Source organism: Gambusia affinis, linkage group LG01 (assembly GCF_019740435.1).
Source record: "Gambusia affinis linkage group LG01, SWU_Gaff_1.0, whole genome shotgun sequence".
NCBI classification, from domain to species: domain Eukaryota; kingdom Metazoa; phylum Chordata; class Actinopteri; order Cyprinodontiformes; family Poeciliidae; genus Gambusia; species Gambusia affinis.
Window position 1 is genome coordinate 40,424,408 of NC_057868.1, and position 19,846 is coordinate 40,444,253.

At 39.2% G+C, this 19,846-nt stretch overlaps 1 protein-coding gene across 1 annotated transcript; it reads right to left on the bottom strand.

The window, feature by feature from the left end:
- Positions 1-14,118: 14,118 nt before the first annotated feature.
- On the bottom strand, positions 14,119-18,775 carry LOC122832400 (galactose-specific lectin nattectin-like). The gene is made up of 7 exons (XM_044119177.1): positions 18,679-18,775; positions 17,857-17,922; positions 16,570-16,576; positions 16,206-16,363; positions 15,095-15,229; positions 14,534-14,642; positions 14,119-14,338 (listed from the first exon to the last, which is right to left on the bottom strand). Exons 2-7 carry the CDS (start codon positions 17,920-17,922, stop codon positions 14,268-14,270), a joined length of 546 nt encoding a protein of 181 aa, XP_043975112.1. The 5' UTR covers positions 18,679-18,775; the 3' UTR covers positions 14,119-14,267.
- Positions 18,776-19,846: the final 1,071 nt, after the last annotated feature.

The window sequence follows — 19,846 nt, forward strand, 5'->3', positions numbered from 1 at the left end:
CACCTTTATCTTGGGCAGCAACATGTCTGAACATGAACATATTTCAATCTTATCTATCTTTATCTAAGGGGAATTTCAAGTTTAAATGAACGTTATAAGCTGTAATATTTATTTGACCATAGTATGATTTATATTTGGAGTATTTTTCTGAGTTTTGTGTTTTTTCACACTTTTTTGCATTAAATTCTCTTCAAATTCAAATGGAGTTAACGTGTTAACTTATGTTCGGGAGCAGGGCCACGCCCAAACCACACCTCTAATTTCTAGGTGGTCTATTTATTCTCTGCTCACCCACTCATCTCAGTCTGTTACGTTTTGTCAACCATCAGGCCTGCGATTGTTGCTACGATTTCCAATCTTTAAATTCAACTCACCATGGAAAGCGATGTGCCCATTCAGCTCTACACAAATGCAACTCCCTCTATAGACTTGGTGGCCATTACAGAGGTAATTAATGTTACCTCTGTAAATATTATTCACACAGTGCCAAAATGGCACCATGAGTTTATTTCTCTTGCACTTTTCGAACTTACCCTAACATTATTGCAGCAAAAACTTTGAGGACATGAATGGCGTAAGAAGTCAACAGTCATTTATTCAGACTCACTCTGGTCTCAGTCTAGCATCAGTTCCTGCTTCAAGCAGTTCACATTCCAGCTTACTGGAAAACTCAGAAAAATACTCCAAATATAAATCATACTATGGTCAAATAAATATTACAGCTTATAACGTTCATTTAAACTTGAAATTCCCCTTAGATAAAGATAGATAAGATTGAAATATGTTCATGTTCAGACATGTTGCTGCCCAAGATAAAGGTGAATTTGACTGTTGCCAAACTTTTCAGAATGACTAAGGCTGACACTATTGGGAGCAATTTAGTTAGGATTGTCAAAGGATTGAGAAACATACAGATATTTGTGTTAAGTACAAACTTGTGAGAACACCCAGGGTGAGGCATTTGAAGATGTGGCCATGCATAGAGTGTATGAAATGTCAAGAACTGACTCTTCCAGTAAGTTCACATTCCAGCTTACTGGAATGTGAACTTACTGGAAGAGTCAGTATTTCAAAATTCTGACTCTTTGCTCCAGATTCAGAAACTCATCCAACTCCAGTGCCACCATCCTCTTCAATAAAATCCAACCTACTCCTCTGTTGTTTAATCTTCATCTCCATTGAGACAATCCAAGTTTAAGTTGCTGGTTATCCCCAGCATATGGTTCATGCATCCTCAATAATCTCAGTGATTCATGACAAGCTCGTTCTCTCATCTGTTCTATTTAAATCAGACTCTTTTGGGGTCCTATGTGGACTCAGGGAAAATAAGAAGATCCGTTTCCCAAAGACCAAACCCCCTCACAGAGTCTTCACCTCCAAAACCATCCATCAACCTCCCCAGATAACCAAATCAAAACCCTTCATCCCTCCATCGCTCATCCTTTCTTCCTTCATCAATAGTATATCTTTGTGGCATGGTCCTTGCTAGTGGCCTGTTCCTTGAAGGAAGTAATGCAAGACAGTTTACCTGACTGAGATCATCAATAAAGTACAGATGTACATTTCAACAGTACATTGCACCCAGTATACTGTTGCACATTGGCACTGTCCTGATGGAGAAAACAGGAGACGTACAAGAACAGCTGATCCAAACAGAGATCCTCTGCACTGTTGGTTCTGCTCTCTGTCACGGTGACAATGTGCAATGTGCTCAGGGCCCCAGGATCATTAAGGGCCCCTCAGTGGAGTTGATTCATTTTTTTATTCTTTTTATTAATAATTTCTATGTCATTATAATATCAAAAACATTACGTGATTTGTTTTTACAATAATACATATTTGATAATGTATGTAGAAATTGTTATTTTATGGATAAAAAGAAAATAAATTGCTCTTTGGGCCCCCTGGTGGCCGCGGTAGGTACCGCATGCTTCGCTGGTATCGTGAGCTGCTGTGCAGAGCATCCAAAGGTCCAAAGCTCCGGTCAGAAGTTAAATTAGTAAAGAAATGTCTCAAAAAGGACTTATCCTTCAGGGTGGGAGAAAAGAAAGAGAAAACAAATCGCGTAATCTGGCAACCTGTTGGATATTATTGCACAATACACCAAAAGCAATATTCCAATATCTTTTTTTATCTACACAGTGGTGCAGTTGGTAGAGCTGTTGCCTTGCAGCAAGAAGGTCCTGGGTTCGATTCCCGGCCCGGGGTCTTTCTGCATGGAGTTTGCATGTTCTCCCTGTGCATGGTGGGTTCTCTCAGGGTTCTCCGGCTTCCTCCCACAGTCCAAAAACATGTCTGTCAGGTTAATTGGTCTCTCTAAATTCTCCCTAGGTGTGAGTGTGTGTGTGAATGGTTGTTTGTCTTGTGTGTCTCTGTGTTGCCCTGTGACAGACTGGTGACCTGTCCAGGGTGACCCCACCTCTCGCCCGGAACGTAGCTGGAGAGGAACCAGCAACCCTCCTGACCCCATTAGGGACAAGGTGAACAGAAAATGGATGGATGGATGGATGGATGGATGAACGTTGTCGAAAACGTTTTAAAAACTCATCTAATATTTTCAGTCATATCTCAGAGTAACTGAATGTTTCTTATCTTCATACAGATGAAATTCGTTCTTTTTACTTTGTTCCTTTGTGGATTCATCCGTAAAGTAAATGTCAGTGAAATCCTTCTCTTCTGTTTGCTGTTTAGAAAATAAGTTGTAAAAAATCTACTTTTAGTGTTTTTATCTCTTTATTTAGACTGTATGTGAAACAGGCTGTGAAACACTGAACAAAACCTACACACTAAAAAAATATAATTATCCTTGACATTGATCTTTTGTAAATTTTTTATATTACATTGTGATTTTTTTCCCCAATGGGTAGTTTTTATAATTTAATTTGAGACACGTATTTTGTTCTGGGTCAAACTGACCCGCTGATTAAAATCAATACAATTGTGTCATGTAGAGAGGATTTACGTTTTCCCCACTTCCTCTGAGTGTCCACTCAGTGTTGGTGGAGTTTGCCCACAGGAACAGAAAATGTTGTATGAACATCTGCTTTCTCACATACCCTTCTGTGGCTTTCTTTCTGCTACACACCTGGTTGAATCTTTGGGTGATGAACAAGCTTCTGCAGAAGAGATTATGCAATCATGAGGGTCAGATGTTCTGATCATCTAAAACATGCAGAGCAGGGGGACCTGCGGTCCCGGTGACCCTTGCCACATGTCTTCCCCCCTCTCCTTGCCCTCCTTCCTGTCTGCCTACTGTTGCAAAAATACGACCCACTAGCGTTGCAAAAAAAGAGAAAAAGAAAAGTTCAAGGGGGTCAAATACTTTCACAAGGCACTGTAATTCAGAATAAAATTAAATACAAGACACATACTCATCAATTAACACTAAAATAAAAACAAATTATGTGAATATCCTATTTTGGCCTGTGATCTACCAGCTTGGTTTTTTATTTTGATCTGGAAGAAAATATATGTTTAAGAGTTACATTGCATCCCCTCATCCACAGTCCTGATTATGTGCTTGGTAAATAAATAATCTTTACAGTCACTTGACTTGTGGTGCAGATTAACGTGGACCTAAAGACACACTGGTGCAGCGGTCCAGTGAGCTTTCCCACTTCAGCTTCAATGCTAGTTAATACACACGCACACACGCCCACACACACACACACACACACACACACATGTTTGCACAGCTATCTTTGCGGGGACTTTCCATTGACTTCCATTCATTTCTACAGCCTAAACCTTACACTTATCCTAACCCTAACCATTACATACCTAACCCCTAACCCTTACCCTATCAACCATCTACGGCAGGGGTCTCAAACTCCAGTCCTCGAGGGCCGCAGTCCTGCAGTTTTTAGATGTGCCACAGGTACAAAAAACTGGAATGAAATGGCTTAATTACCTCCACCTTGTGTAGATCAGTTCTCCAGAGCCTTAATTATTCTATTCAGGTGTGGTGCAGCAGAGGCACATCTAAAAGTTGCAGGACTGTGGCCCTCGAGGACTGGAGTTTGAGACCCCTGATCTACGGTTACTTAAGGTAACAATCCACCGTTAAGACCGAAAAACCTTAAAATGGCCCAACAATAGCCTATTAACAACCTCCCATGCTCTGGGAATCTAGAACAAGACCAAAAACCTCTCCTCAAAACTGCAAATATAAGTAAGAACCAAACCACTTGCGGTACCAAACGCTAGCTTCCCCCCTTTTCCAAGCTTTATACATCACCAAACTCACCTCCTAATTGGACACAGAACTTGACCTCGAGGCTTGATCACCTTGGGGGGCCACCGCTGGTTTGGGCGTCTGGTGATTAACCGGCCGAAACGCCTGTTTGACCCAGCAGCACACCACTGATGATTAAGTTCTGAAATTCTGCTCAGCTTAGATACGACTTAACACTGAGGCGGCTCTGCTGACTCAATGCTAATTGCGTTATTAAACTAGGACTAATAAGAGTGTAGCCTAAAATAAATACTTTTGCTTTATTAACTGCCCATTAATTAGAAACAGCGCGATACACCTAAATCCCACCCATTTATGCCAACATCTCTATTTAGAAAAAAATTATTACTTTTAGAATTATCTAAAAACATTTTTCGTCCTATAGATTCTTAAATTATTTTTAAATTATTTTTAGGAATTAATCCACCCTAGTCTTTTTTCCCTAAGCCTAACCAACCCAGTTAGTCCTAAAACCTTCCATTGAATTGCACTCTAAACCAAACTGGTTTATTTAACCTTACCATTAGTCTTTATCCTAAACCAAACCAGTTGACTTAACCTTACCATTAGTCTTTATCCTAAACCAAACCAGTTGACTTAACCTTACCATTAGTCTTTATCCTAAACTTAACCAGTTGGTTTAAACTTACCATTAGCCTTTATCCTAAACCTAACCAGTTGACTTAACGTTACCATTAGCCTTTATCCTAAACCTAACCAGTTGGTTTAAACTTACCATTAGTCTTTATCCTAAACTTAACCAGTTGGTTTAAACTTACCATTAGCCTTTATCCTAAACCTAATCAGTTGACTTAACCTTACCATTAGTCTTTATCCTAAACTTAACCAGTTGGTTTAAACTTACCATTAGTCTTTATCCTAAACCTAACCAGTTGGTTTAAACTTACCATTAGTCTTTATCCTAAACCTAACCAGTTGGTTTAAACTTACCATTAGTCTTTATCCTAAACCTAACCAGTTGACTTAACGTTACCATTAGCCTTTATCCTAAACCTAACCAGTTGGTTTAAACTTACCATTAGCCTTTATCCTAAACCTAACCAGTTGGTTTAAACTTACCATTAGCCTTTATCCTAAACCTAACCAGTTGGTTTAAACTTACCATTAGCCTTTATCCTAAACCTAACCAGTTGGTTTAAACTTACCATTAGCCTTTATCCTAAACCTAACCAGTTGGTTTAAACTTACCATTAGCCTTTATCCTAAACCTAACCAGTTGGTTTAAACTTACCATTAGTCTTTATCCTAAACCTAACCAGTTGGTTTAAACTTACCATTAGTGATAGGTACTTTTCCTATATACCTAAATAAAGAATCACAGACAACGTATATGAATTTTATGACAAAGCTTTTGCAAAAGGAGAAGTCTCCGAAGCAGCTTCTCCAAGCTGCTTACAAAGAGAGTTCTGATTTCCTTTTACGCGAGCTCCTGTTTTATTGTCAAAGAAAAACAGTCAAAACAGTCAAAGGGGCAGAGGTCGTAAAAAGAACAGAGGTTGTAAACGTGTAGCCTAATCAACATGTAACCTAATCAACTAGAAAACTACTCAACTGCTCACATGAAGATAAACAGACATCCTGACCTCCACGTCAGAAAATACACACAAGGAAGAGAACACTTTAATTAGACTGAATTTCACCTAAAGTCAAAACAAAATGATAATTCCGAAAATTCTCTAACATTCCCCCCTTTTTATCATTTTACGACATGCGTAAACCTTATGCAAAAGCCAAGTATAGAAAAGAAAAAAGGAAAAGAAGGAAAAGAAAACAATAAATGCAAGATTTTTTTTTTCTAACCTAAACAGAAAATACAATGAACAAATGAAATATAAAGTAATAAATGAAAAATAAAAGAAACAGCAAAAATCAAATGCAGTTTTTCTTTCATCCAAAACACCACTTGTTTTCACATTTTCGGTGTAGGAGTCATTCAGCAAATGAAATCATCTGTTTATTGATTACAGAAATTCATCATTTTTCAGAAAATCATCTGAAACTTGGAACAAGTCATCTTCAGTCGACTCATAAGATGCCTTTGTCAGTTGATAATTGATAACAGTTGTGTCAATTGTTTTGGACACCATTTTACGTAGGCAAGGAAAAATGCAACCCGTAAAAAGACAGAACAAAACTAACACAACTAGAACAGGCGTCATGAGTTTTAACAGCAAGGTCCACCATGGTCCAGAAGTAAGCCATGAAAACAAATCGAAAGAGGGTGAACCGCTTGTTCCACTCTCCACATACTGTTTTAAATCTTCCAGCTCGTATAGAGCATCAGAAATAGTTCCTCCAGTTCCTGTTTCGTCAGGCACATAAGTACAGCACGTTGGGCCAATGATTTTACAGACCCCTCCTTGAGGGGCAGTGAGGAAGTCCAAGACAACACGATTTTGCATAACCATGTTTCTCAGTTCAGCCAGTTCTTTCATGGTGCCATTGGCCAGCTGGTATGTGATGTTGATTAGTCGCAGTAATCCGTACCTGTTTATCTCAACGTGGTCCCCATTTTTGACCTCGGACGTAACTGTTCGTTTGGAGCGGGTGTGTAGATCATTCTGTGCTTTCCTGATGAATGCAATCGGGTTGATCAAAGGAACCACAGCACACAGTCCTCCCCAATTTTTCGGCAAGAACATGTATGCTTCATTTCCACATATGAAGTACCAGTCTGCCAACATTCGGCGCCATAATCTCCTGGCACTATGGCGCTACACAGTGTTGTCTCCTGTCTCCTCTTTGTTTTATGCGTGATGTTGAAACTCCTCTCCTGAAGCAAGTTGTCACAGTCTGGGTTGTCCTTCCAGACTTTGCAGCGTGAGTCGTTCTCTTGACCCCTGCATGCTGTGCAGGTGATGAAATCCTGTGTCGGTTCGCAGTAGGTGTAAACTCTGTTACACAAATTCCAGGGCACCGTCCCTAGAACAACATGTCCATTATTATAAACACAGTTCCCTAGAGATCCTGGTTTAGCTCCTGCTAACGAAATGATCTCTGGTATTTTCCATACAGTTTGTTGAGATGACGAAAAAGGAAGTACATCATCTGCAAGTGAACAATTTAAAGATTGAAATAGGCTTTGCACAGCCTCTCCCATCCGGAGGTCAACTGAATAGTCCTCCTCACGTGGTCTGTCTCCTCTTAGGGGTGGGATACGCCGTGGTCTGGTGCTTAGAACGTAGAGACACATCTGTTTGTCGTCAGTAATGTTACCTGGTCGTAGACCTGAGTTATGTATGGAAACCGGCATCTGCGCACACACGTAGCAGTTCACAGCATGTCCCTCATAAGCGGTTCTATTCATCAGTTTCCACCACAGTCATGCGGATGAAACTGGAGGGAGGTTGTGTCTGCTCTTCTCCTTATCCTATTGAGAGTGAGACCACTCCCTCTGCAAAACAGTTGACATGCTGCAGTCACAACACATTAGAGGATCCACCTGGCATGTGGAGACCCCATTGCTGCTCAGAATACAGAGATGTCAGGACCCCCAGCCTAGCAGAGTGAGGATCTGTTGAATTCTTCTGCTGACCTTGAGACGAACTGTCCTAAACGACAGAACCCCTTTGTAAATCAGACTTCCCCGTCACTCTGATTTAGGGGTCTAACACTCTCTGTACCTTACAGTGACTGAGATGAATCCATGTGGGTCTTTCAGCAATCGTTACAGCTGTTGGTGTGGTCATCAGCACCTGGAACGGTCCTTCCCACCGTGGACTCGCCCAGTTCTTTCGTTTGATGACCTTTATGTAGACCCAATCACCTTGCTCGATTGGAGTGGCCTCCTGTACAGGAAGAGAATCAGAAGGCAGTAAACTTGCACTGGACACAAAATCCATATGCATAGTTTGAAATGGATAAGATGGTTTCGGGAACCTGCCTCGTTTTGGCCTTATGTTTCCCTGAGAATTATATTTCACACAAACTGGACATGCAGTACAAAAAGTTTTTAAGTATGAATTTAAACCATATGTTGTGAAATGCTGTTGTATTATGGTTTCCATCCCCCCTGTTGACACATGGCATTGCCCGTGTGTCACAATTGCTGCAGCTTTAAATAAAGATTTAGGAAGGACTGGTTTGTTATCGACTTCAAAAATGTTCTCATCATTAATTTTCGCACCCTTAGTTATCCACATTTGTTTTTCAACCTTTGGTGCGTTATCCTGCATGTCTTTTAGCACTGCTTTGTCTATCATTTGTTGTTCTCCTTCAGTCTGTGCTGAGAAAGCTCCTTTCCCATGCTTCCCTGCTGCAGCTTCTTTATAAATTTGATTATCATCAATCAAACAAACCTAGACTAAAGGTTTTAAACTTTAGTCTAGAAAATACTCTTATTCACAATCATCAGTTTGGAGTAACCAATTACTTAAAATCAAAGTTTCTTTCAACCTTGTATTTTAAAACAGCTGGCAATTTATTATTATTAAATTTACGGAAACTTCAAGAAATGTTCAATATGTGTTAACATTTTTAATGTGTTAATAATTATCTTTAGTTGTCAGGATCCTGTTTTAGGTATCGTACACATTTTAAAAGAGCTATCTCAGACATGTGGTAGAATCCAGCAACTTCCTGTTGCTGGAACACTTCACCTATGCAGATTCATTCATAGAATAAAATTCTAAATTAACTGTTCAAATTTAAATCCAACAAATACTTTATGGTATATTAACACTTCAGTATTAGTTATTTTCAATGCTTAAAGAGATTTAATGTAATTCCAAAAAGCATGTATTACCAGGATATTTCTTTAAAAAGAAAAAAAAAACTTTTGCAAATAATTTTTGGCTTAGACTCTTTCATGATTTTTAGTTGGTGTAATTTAGTGGCATAAGTTTTTTGTTAGGTCTTTGCTGACCTTTTAGTAATTGCAGTTTTCCCTTTAGGTTTCCCAACCTATGGCTCGTGGACCCTAAGAGGATCCTTAGCAGTGGTCCTGCTGTACAGGACTCAGAGTTTACGGGGACAAACTGAAAGAATTTGTCTAATATTGAACATAAAAGCCTCCAAGACTTTCTTTTCTGGCTAGATAATATGTGAAAAGGGTTAGTAAGAAAGCAAGTTTTCATTGCAATAGCAGTGTATAACAGCTGTGTGTGTGATACACTTATCTTTTGATGTCTCCTTTCTGTCTCATTTCTCCCTCCTCCTCTTGGTTCTGGCGTCGCTGGGGTGCAATCCTCCCTCCCCCTTTAACTCACTCTGCAGTTTCTGGTGTTGGATCTTGAGTTGTCCAGACTGTCCCTCTGTCAATGTCCAAACATTTCACAAATGAAACAAGCATCGAATAGTTCAGTTTGTTGTCTTCGTCTCTGAAGCACATTATCTTTTCCTTCTCCACGCTGATATCAGGGAGTAGATCAGCGGAGATTGTAAGAGTTCAGTTGCATTTTAGTGTCTGGATGTGATGGAACTCTTCTTTGTCTTCTTGATTGCTGTCAGAAGCTGGTGATGAGGGAGGGACTTCATTTGATCCATTGCAGGACAGCTTCGAGTTGAGGTCAGAGGTCAGACGCACCGCAGCGAGGCTCAGACAAAGGAAAAGGAAAGAAGCAAATAGGAGTCAATGAGGGTTTATCTTTCTTTTTGTGTTTTTTATTTCTAAATATCTCATGTATATCTTTTCTCTCTTTTGATTTTATAGTTTTAGCCACTTATTACCGAACATTATTTATATTTTAGAATTCTAAATCATTTAGAACACCTATAAACATGAAACATGTTTAACCTGTAATCTCTTTATATTCTTTGCCATGTTAGATTTTAAAATGTAGAATGTAAGTTAATTTAATTAACTTAGTTTGAGTGAACATCTTATCAGAGACCAGTGAATTACTTTAAGTTTGTTGATCCTTAATGCTGAAGCTGTGAAGCCAGCAAGCAGCCCTCCTCTCATTTTGGAATTTAAGCGAGATATGAGGCTGGATAAAGTCCAGGTCGGTACCAAACTCTGATCGCTGACCCCTCCAGACATACAGCCAAAGGATCATAGCACCAAGTTGGTGTTTTAACCTTTTGTAGTTATGCTACCCAGTAATCTATGCAGTATAAAACATTGTTCTCTGAGAAGAAATGTTTTTCCCTTTTTTTTATTGTTTCATTTAATTTCTCATCAAGTTGTTTTTGCACCTGTCAAAATTCATTTACACTTAAACTTCCCTCTATAGGAAAGTCATAACTCCTTTTCAAATCGTAGACGAAAGTTGTCCACATCTTCACCACCTTTTTGTTTAATTCCTGACAGATGACTATAATTTGCCCTTTTACGAAATCCTACTGTTTTATATTAGATAAAATACCAAGTGGTATTTATACCTCCAATCACACACAATCCTTCACAGCAACATGAATTGTAACACAAACAGAAACACAAAACAATTAGTCAGATTTGTAGTCAGTCAAAATTTAATCAGTCTCCAATTTTCAGTCTGTCCTCATAATCATTTTCTTTTCTCCAATTATTTATCATATTTTACTGAAGCTTCAGGAATTTTCCAATTTTTTTATTTATTTATTTTTTTTATTTGTCATGTTATAATTTAATTAATTTTAAACTCTAGTCTTCAGGAACCTGTTTTAAATAACTTGTGCACATTTAAAAAGAGATATCTCAAATTTATATTAGGATCTAGCAATAACCAATAATTTCCTGTTGTCTGGTACCAGTTTTTAACCTAGCGCTTATTTCAGACCTACACACCATGTGTTTAACTTTCAACACGCCATCTATACCGTACTTCCTCTTCCATTTAGTCAGGTACATTACGTTTCCTGGCTCCATCTGACACATAAACTTTCCATCCCCTTTAAGCCTTTTCTCCTTCATGTGTGCTTTTTTATACTTTCCCATTATTTAAACCACTTGCAATTTTAGCTTGAAAATTTTGGTATTTTGTGCTTTCTCAGAGAAAGTGCTGTAAATCAGCGCTCAGTGCCTTCTGAAAAACAGGCTTCTACTTGGAGCCTAGCTTCCAAGCGGTTTTTCACTTTGGATCCTAATTCCGAAGGCAGAGAGTTTTACTCCCAGAGAGAGAAACACCATTCACTCCTTCATACACACACATCAACAAAGCAGCAGACAAAAACACCAATATCAACACAGCAATAACAAAACAGTATTACAACTTCCTATCTACACGAGGACTTACTCTTAAAGAGTGTCCTGTAAATAAGGAGGCTCTAAAAGCCGTTCCTTTTGCCTTTAGTTGAAACTCAGTCAACTGGGACTCTAACCCTTTTTATAACTTCTTTAGTCAAGTTGGTATTTGACAAGGACTCAAACCTTCATTTAGTCAAGTTGGTATTTGACAAGGACTCAAACCTTCATTTAGTCAAACTAAAAGTTGACAAGGACTCAAACCTTCATTTAGTCAAATTGATATTTGACAAGGACTCAAACCTATTACGGAATTTAAGCTTCTAGCAGGACTCCGACATCCTTTTGTTACGGAACTTAAGCGACTGTATCTCGCAGGACTCCGCCGTCCTTTTGTTTTAAAATTCACCTACGTTTCTGTAGTTGTCTGGTCGGATCTCGTCACTCCGCCGTTGGCAGACAAAGTCGGACATGCGTCGCTGGCCCAGCGAAGAATTTGCTTCCTGGGTCCTTCTTTCCAGGTCCAGTTGACTTCTGGCCGTGCACGGATTCAGCGCGTCTTCCTCTGCCTGGCAGCGGGGGAGGAGAGATCCCGGGTTTCGGCACCAAAATGATAGGTACTTTTCCTATATACCTAAATAAAGAATCACAGACAACGTATATGAATTTTATGACAAAGCTTTTGCAAAAGGAGAAGTCTCCGAAGCAGCTTCTCCAAGCTGCTTACAAAGAGAGTTCTGATTTCCTTTTACGCGAGCTCCTGTTTTATTGTCAAAGAAAAACAGTCAAAACAGTCAAAGGGGCAGAGGTCGTAAAAAGAACAGAGGTTGTAAACGTGTAGCCTAATCAACATGTAACCTAATCAACTAGAAAACTACTCAACTGCTCACATGAAGATAAACAGACATCCTGACCTCCACGTCAGAAAATACACACAAGGAAGAGAACACTTTAATTAGACTGAATTTCACCTAAAGTCAAAACAAAATGATAATTCCGAAAATTCTCTAACAATTAGTCTTTATCCTAAACTTAACCAGTTGGTTTAAACTTACCATTAGCCTTTTTCCTAAACCTAACCAGTTGGTTTAAACTTACCATTAGCCTTTATCCTAAACCTAACCAGTTGGTTTAAACTTACCATTAGCCTTTATCCTAAACCTAACCAGTTGACTTAACGTTACCATTAGCCTTTATCCTAAACCTAACCAGTTGGTTTAAACTTACCATTAGTCTTTATCCTAAACCTAACCAGTTGGTTTAAACTTACCATTAGCCTTTATCCTAAACCTAACCAGTTGACTTAACGTTACCATTAGTCTTTATCCTAAACTTAACCAGTTGGTTTAAACTTACCATTAGCCTTTATCCTAAACCTAACCAGTTGGTTTAAACTTACCATTAGTCTTTATCCTAAACCTAACCAGTTGGTTTAAACTTACCATTAGCCTTTATCCTAAACCTAACCAGTTGGTTTAAACTTACCATTAGCCTTTATCCTAAACCTAACCAGTTGGTTTAAACTTACCATTAGCCTTTATCCTAAACCTAACCAGTTGGTTTAAACTTACCATTAGTCTTTATCCTAAACCTAACCATCCCGATCTAAACCCCATTCCAATTTCTTTTTCCCCTCTCCCCTTCCCCTCTCTCTCTCCCTCCTCCTCCCACTAAACACAGCACATAACAAGACACTCACAGCTCTACTTGGGCCTGACCAACTGAGCATTGCACTCAGAGGAATCTGCCAGTCAGAATCCAGCATCTTACACAGCACATACAAGCCAAAAGGTTGAACTAAAAAGCAACCGGAAGCACATGCACTCCCACAAGGTAGCACCCCGTTGCCCAGGATAGATGTATGATCTCGAGAGAGCGTGCACTACCAACGGAGCACCAAATGAGTAGGAATTAAACGTGATGGGCTTTGCACACTCCGAGAGTGAAAACTCACACACCTAACCCCTACATACCTAACGCTAACCCTAACCAAAAACTCAATTCACACCTTAGTCCTAAATCTGACCACTGAGGTTTGGGTCCCCACATGGAGCAGTGTGTCCCCATAATGTAGTATGTCAGGAAAATGCTCCCCACAAGGTATTAGAAACAAACACACACTGAGGCATTATGCAAAAGTTTTTAACTCATATTTCCTGCAGAAACAGTTGATATTTTGCAATGCATGCAACTTGATAAAAGTGCGCTGGTTAACAAATTCAACATAAAGAAAGGTCAATATTACACAAGCCTAATTTATGCAATTCCATTTCTATTTAAGTTAGTTTAAGTCCATCCATTCACCCATTTTCTGTTCACCCTTGCTCCTAATGGGGTCGGGAGGGTTGCTGCTGCCTCTTCAGCTACGTTCTGGCCGGGATAGTGAAGAAAGTTGGAGGTGAGAGATTCAGCACAATGAAGGCAATGGCAGCCTGGAACTTCTGCACATGTCCAGGTCACATTTATCTAAAAGTAATCAGCATAGAGCTGTACAAGTCAGATAGACAAGTCAACAAATCTACAGTTTATCTTTAGATTCTATAAAAGACTTTCAAATATCTTCCAAACTTTACAAGCTGCCACTGAAACATCTTAGCTTAAGCCTGGAGGCTCAGGCATCGTGGTGGGATGAATGATGGTTTCATGTTTTCACTGGTTTCACGTTACCATGGAGATTCAGAGACAGATTCACTCAATAAATTGTCTTAATTTAAAGTTTATCATCTTTTCCCAGAGAAATAAAATGACATGACAAAACAAGTTTCTTCATGCAACAGATTTATTGGAAATCAGATTTTATCCTTGTGTCTTCCAGCAGCGACGCCATCGAGGCCTGACATCCTGGAGGAAGTGACATCACCAGTGAGAAGGTCACATGGTCATGTTGGATTTCTCAGGAAGAGGGAGGAGTTAAACTCTTTTGGCACAGATGTAGAAAAAATTATTGTTGCACGCTATATCGTTCAGAAACAGAGCTGATCCTGAAAAGAGATAAAAAAATAATATCAGGAAAATATTTCAGCAACAGGTGAATCTGTTTGGGATCCTAAATCAGCAGATCGTAAGATTTATTAAAATCATAAAATGAACTTGATTTATCAAATATTAGCTGCACAGCTCCATCTTTCTGAGGAGAGTTTTAAACAAAAGCTCAGAGGCTGATTGATGATGTTCACCTCCCGCGTTGATCTCCATGCAGTTTTCAATACCAGCGTTGTTTGGTTCCCCGCTGCCCCACGGGGCGGAGGTGAACTTTGACCCGTCACTCCACAGCCACACACCCTCCTGAAACCAAATGTTTTTTAATAACATTTTATTATGCATACATTTTATTTCCTTCCAGGACTCTGAGGACTGGTGTCCAAGCTGTGGCCCAGGGGCCATTTATGGGCCCTTGATGATTTTACAAGGCCCCTTGATTCCCCATCATGATCAGTCAGTCAAGTTTATTTGCATAGCACATTCCAGCAACAGTTAAAACTGCTTTACGTCATAAAAACATTAAAATATAAAGTCATTACACATGATATAAATGAAGTTCACCAGCACAGGTGGTTTATGCACAGACAATTTTTAATATTTTATTCCTTTGCTTATCTGGTCAAAGGTCGGAGACCCAGACTTCCCTCTCTCTGCCCCTTTTCCCAGCTCCTCTGGGTACAAAGCAAAACATTTGCTCTGAACCATCCCTGACTACCAAACAATAAAATAAAATAGGAGAAAAGAAGAAAACTGACCTTCTCACAATCATGACCTCCGACCCAGGTTCTCACGTACGATCCTTTGTTACTGTTGACCAGATTCTTCAGGAATCTTTGGTCATCGCTGTTGTGGACGGAGGCCAGATTTGCACCTAAACCAGTGCAGGCACGCTGGGAAAACAGAAAACAAAACAGGAAAATACTAACAAAAACAATAAAATCAACAAAGTAGAAAACTAAGAAAAGTCCAACTAAAAGAGAAGATGGAGATCTTTATTTAGTTTGACTCTTCTGAAGACAAACTTGTAGCAACACTTGATGACTAGCAGCACAGTTTGTTGCTCTGAAAGTCGTTTCATTCACCCAGAGATCCAGTCCAGATGGTTCTACTGGTCTTTGTCTCATCACGCCTATAAGGGCCGAGGTTGTCCTGAACTGTCTCTGTAGTTAAGCTGCTATAGACCTAGAACTGCTGGGGGACAAACTGAACACTTCCTCACTCTGCTACAACTCTCCAGTTGTCTCCATAGAAGCTCCACCTGCTCTGATGTCTGGATGTGGTTCCTTCCTGGAGGGAATCAGCAGATAAAGCTGCTGCCACCATCCATTCATCCTCCCTCTCCTCATATTTACTCTTTATGAACATAGAAATTACTCCTAGATCAGTTCTTCTGTTTCGTTTCTCTGTTCGTCTTCTGGTTCAGGCCGTTTGGACTGAGCCAGGTTCTGGTTCTGCTGGAGGTTTCTTGCTGTTAAAGGGAAGTTTTCCTCTCCACTGTCGCTACATGCATGTTAGATATGAGGGATTACTGTAAAGTTAACCACAAAACGCATAAAAAGTGATCTTGATGCACTGATGAATCTCTAGGATTTATTGTGTGACTTGAACTGAATTAACTGTTTTTAGTGTCATGAAGCAACAGTTGTTATGAAATGATGATACATAAACTGAATGAAATAAAAGCATTTAGATGGAAATTCTAGATTCCAGATTGAGTCCTAAAAACATTCATGAAATGACAAACTGATTATTTATGAAACAAACGTCTGGTCAGACGGGGCGAAGATGAAATAAACAAAAAGGGAAAGAAATAAAGTGACAGATTTACAACACACAAAACATCAACTGATTTTATAGTGACTGTACCTCAGCAGAAGCCCAGTCAGTCTGAACATTCTGGAAGAGGAAACAGCGATTTCCATACTTAGTCCAACCAGAGGGACAGCTAGCAGGAGGAACAGTAGGAGGTCGAGTTGTAGGTCGAGTTGTAGGTCGAGGAGTTGGAGCAGGAGTTGTGGGAATACCTGGGAAATGCAAAGAAGTGCAACAAATCCTAAATAAGAGCTAAACTATTACATTTATTCTCAAAATGAATTTGAAGTCAGTATATATTTTATTAAATGGAACAGAGAGACTAGCAGCAAAATCCTTGTTCTTCATAAATAAATGAGAATGTATTGAGACAAACCTGCCTCATTACAGGTTCACAAGTATTTGTTGAAATACTTACATGTAGCCTGTGGATAGAGAGAACGTAGAGATTATTAAAACCATATCAATAAAAAGCTGCTAATATAGATGGAGATCATCAACATATTTATCCTGCAAGTTAAATTGGATGCACATACTAAAAAACAAACAATATATTTTCTTCCATATCAAAAGTGAAACTTCTCTTATTTAGATTCATCTTAGAAAGTAAACATTTAAACCTGCATTTGCTGCAATGTTAATGTTGAAAACTCACAGAGCATCAGAACCCAAAACTCTTTGTCTCAGAAACTTTTATCACATCAGATCAATTTTACAAAGTCATAACTTGATCTGCACAATCATGAGGACGACAGCTGACTGGACGGATGTCCCTCCTCAAGGAGGCAAGACGCAAAAGGTCAATGCTAGCAGCTGGTTGTTAGCACAGAGCTGTAACCAAACATATTCAGAAAAAGTTGAGTGAAAGAAAAACTGTCATAGGATCAGGTCCATAGTTGCAGGAATTCAAGCAAAAGGAGTTTAAAGGTAGAAATCATTAATTTAGAGGTGAAAAGTATCATTCTGAGGTCAGTACAATTAATTTGTAGATAATTTTTACTAGACAGTTTTAATATTCTGTAAATTTGAACTGTATTTCATGTATTTAATCAATTTTAATCAATAGGTTCCAGAGGGAGCTTTTAATAGTCCAGATATTGAGCTTTGCGATGGTCCTTTAAGTTTAAAGTCCTTTAACTCTCAGTTTCAGTGCCTTTATGTAGCTGCTGTCTGTCTGTCTTCTGTCCTGCTAGCTGTCCACCTGCCACTGACCAATTAGCTGTTTTATCATCCAGCTGCTGACTGACCTGATTAGACTCACCTGGTGGAGCGCCACCTGCAGGGCACCAGGCTGCCCTTACAGTAACAAACACTTTTCAGAATCCATTTTGTTTAAAATATCTTTTATCATCAATCAGATGTAATATTCTAATTTTTGGAGACAAATTTTGGGTTTTCATTCTCTGTGAGTCACAATTATCAAATGTAATATTTAACTGTATGTGTAAAAAAATCTATACAATATAATGAGTATGATTGTCTGACATAAGGGAAATAAAACACTGAACTTTTCACAATAACTTTATTTTTAATGTGTTTGTTAATACAGTAAATGTATCTTCATTCTGTGACTCCAACAGCTTTAAGTCTGAACACCTTCAGCTGCCTCATCTAAAAACTCCGCAGCTTCACTCTGTAAACATTTCCTCAATAATACTTTATAATCTGTTTTTCACTTGAGAGAAAAAGAAGATGGCAGACTCACATCGACTCCGTTCCAGAGAACGCAGCTCAGAGAGAGGAACAAAGCCAAGTAAAGAACTGAGGCCATCTGAGGGAGAATCATCAGAAATATTCAGTTTGTCAGAAATAATGAATTTACAAAGCCTGTCTTATGAATTCACACCCTGCATTAATAACTAGCCATGATTCATACTTGTTTTTATCAAATTAATAAATAAAATAGAATAAATACATTGTTTGAAAATTATGTATTCATAAAACAAACAAGAAATAAAAACAACAACCAGAAAATCTCCATCTTTGGGCTCTCCTCTGTCTAAAGTCTGGCCCTCATCACTTAAGGATTTTCAGGTTTTGTTATTTTACAACCTCAAACTTCTATGATGTTAATGTGACAGACAAACAGAAATGGATTAAAATGTTGAAGTGGAGGGAAATTTTAAAATAGTTTTCAATAAAGAGGATAATACCCTCCAGTATAATATAACTGTTACCTTCTCATGTTGAAGGCCTTTATTTAACAGGAAGTAGAAGAGAAAGCCTACCTACATATCTAGGTAAATTGGGTCTATAACCCCATTAGGATGCAGAATCAACCACCCTGAAAAAAGTTAGCACATCCATAGAAACATATTTTCATATTTGCTCAGATTTTTTTTGTCTTTTTGGAGACACATGAAGAAACTCCCTGAATGAAAAAAAACTGCATCATTGCTAAAGATGAGCAAGTGAGTCCCCTTAGAAATTGTTGTCCATATTCAGTATCTGATGAAATGACCAAAGATCTATTTGAATTTTAAATTATATAAAGCATTGAGATAAAGAAGAAGAGCTCCAACGTTACCGTTCTTTGGGTTATGAGCAGTGAAGTGCGTCTCAACAGCAGAACTTTGTACCAGGATGTTCAGGGATGGGAGGGCAGCCTTTAAATACCCTCACTGGGTGGTGTGACCATAATCTGTCAACCCCATCAGGACAAAGAAATAATATTTCCACAGTCTACATTTCATGAACATATAAAAATACAAAGGTATCAGCTAACATGATGAACCTCCCACAGTCAACAAGCTGCTGTTGATGAAAGTCTGATGTAATTATTGTTTTACACACACAGACAGAGTTACTGCAAAATGACTGGGATGAAAATAGGGGGGACCCATGTTTCCTCTCTGGGCCGAGCCCGGCCGGGGTCCATGGGCAAAAGCCCGGCCTCCAGGCGCTCGCCATCGTGCCCCCCCTCCAGGTCTGGCTCCAGAGTGGGGCCCCAGGGATCCACGTCCGGGCGAGGGAACACCAAGTTCTTTGTTATCACTTATCATAAGGGGTCTTCAGGCTGAACTTAGTCTAGTCTGTAGGAGGAACCCGGAGATCCCGGAGAGAACCCACCACGGACAGGGAGAACATGCAAACTCCATGCAGAAAGACCCCGGGCCGGGACTCAAACCCAGAACCCAGAACCTTCTTGTTGCTACCTACTGCATCAATGTGCAGCCAAAGACACAAAGTCTAACAACTGAAACCGTGTGCATTTGATCAACAACACAAAAATCCTGAAAATGCTCCTCAAATATTGCCTCAACATCTGATAGCAGAAAATAAATACCCTGTCACAAATGTTGAGAATTATATAAATGATATATTTTTATTTGCTTGGGAATTAGATGAAAAATCAAAAATAAGATGTTGGAATATTGCATTTGGTGCATTGTGTAAGAATGTACAAATGTGCCAGCTGTGCATTTATCAAATGTAGAAAAAGCAAAAAGAAAATGGCGTTGGCGAGATTCTTCCCGAACTTGGTCCAGTACCCGGATGCTCAACATTACACTGTTGATGCTGAAAAGTGTGAACTCTGACGTTTAACACCCATAATGTTATATTATCACACTTGCATTGAGTTAGTTATGGTGAAGGCAACACTACAGTCTTTACACTCTGATACAGTGGAGCACAAAGTGGGTCCTGGAGGGCCGGCATCCTGCATGTTTTATTAATCAGTCAAATTTTATTTG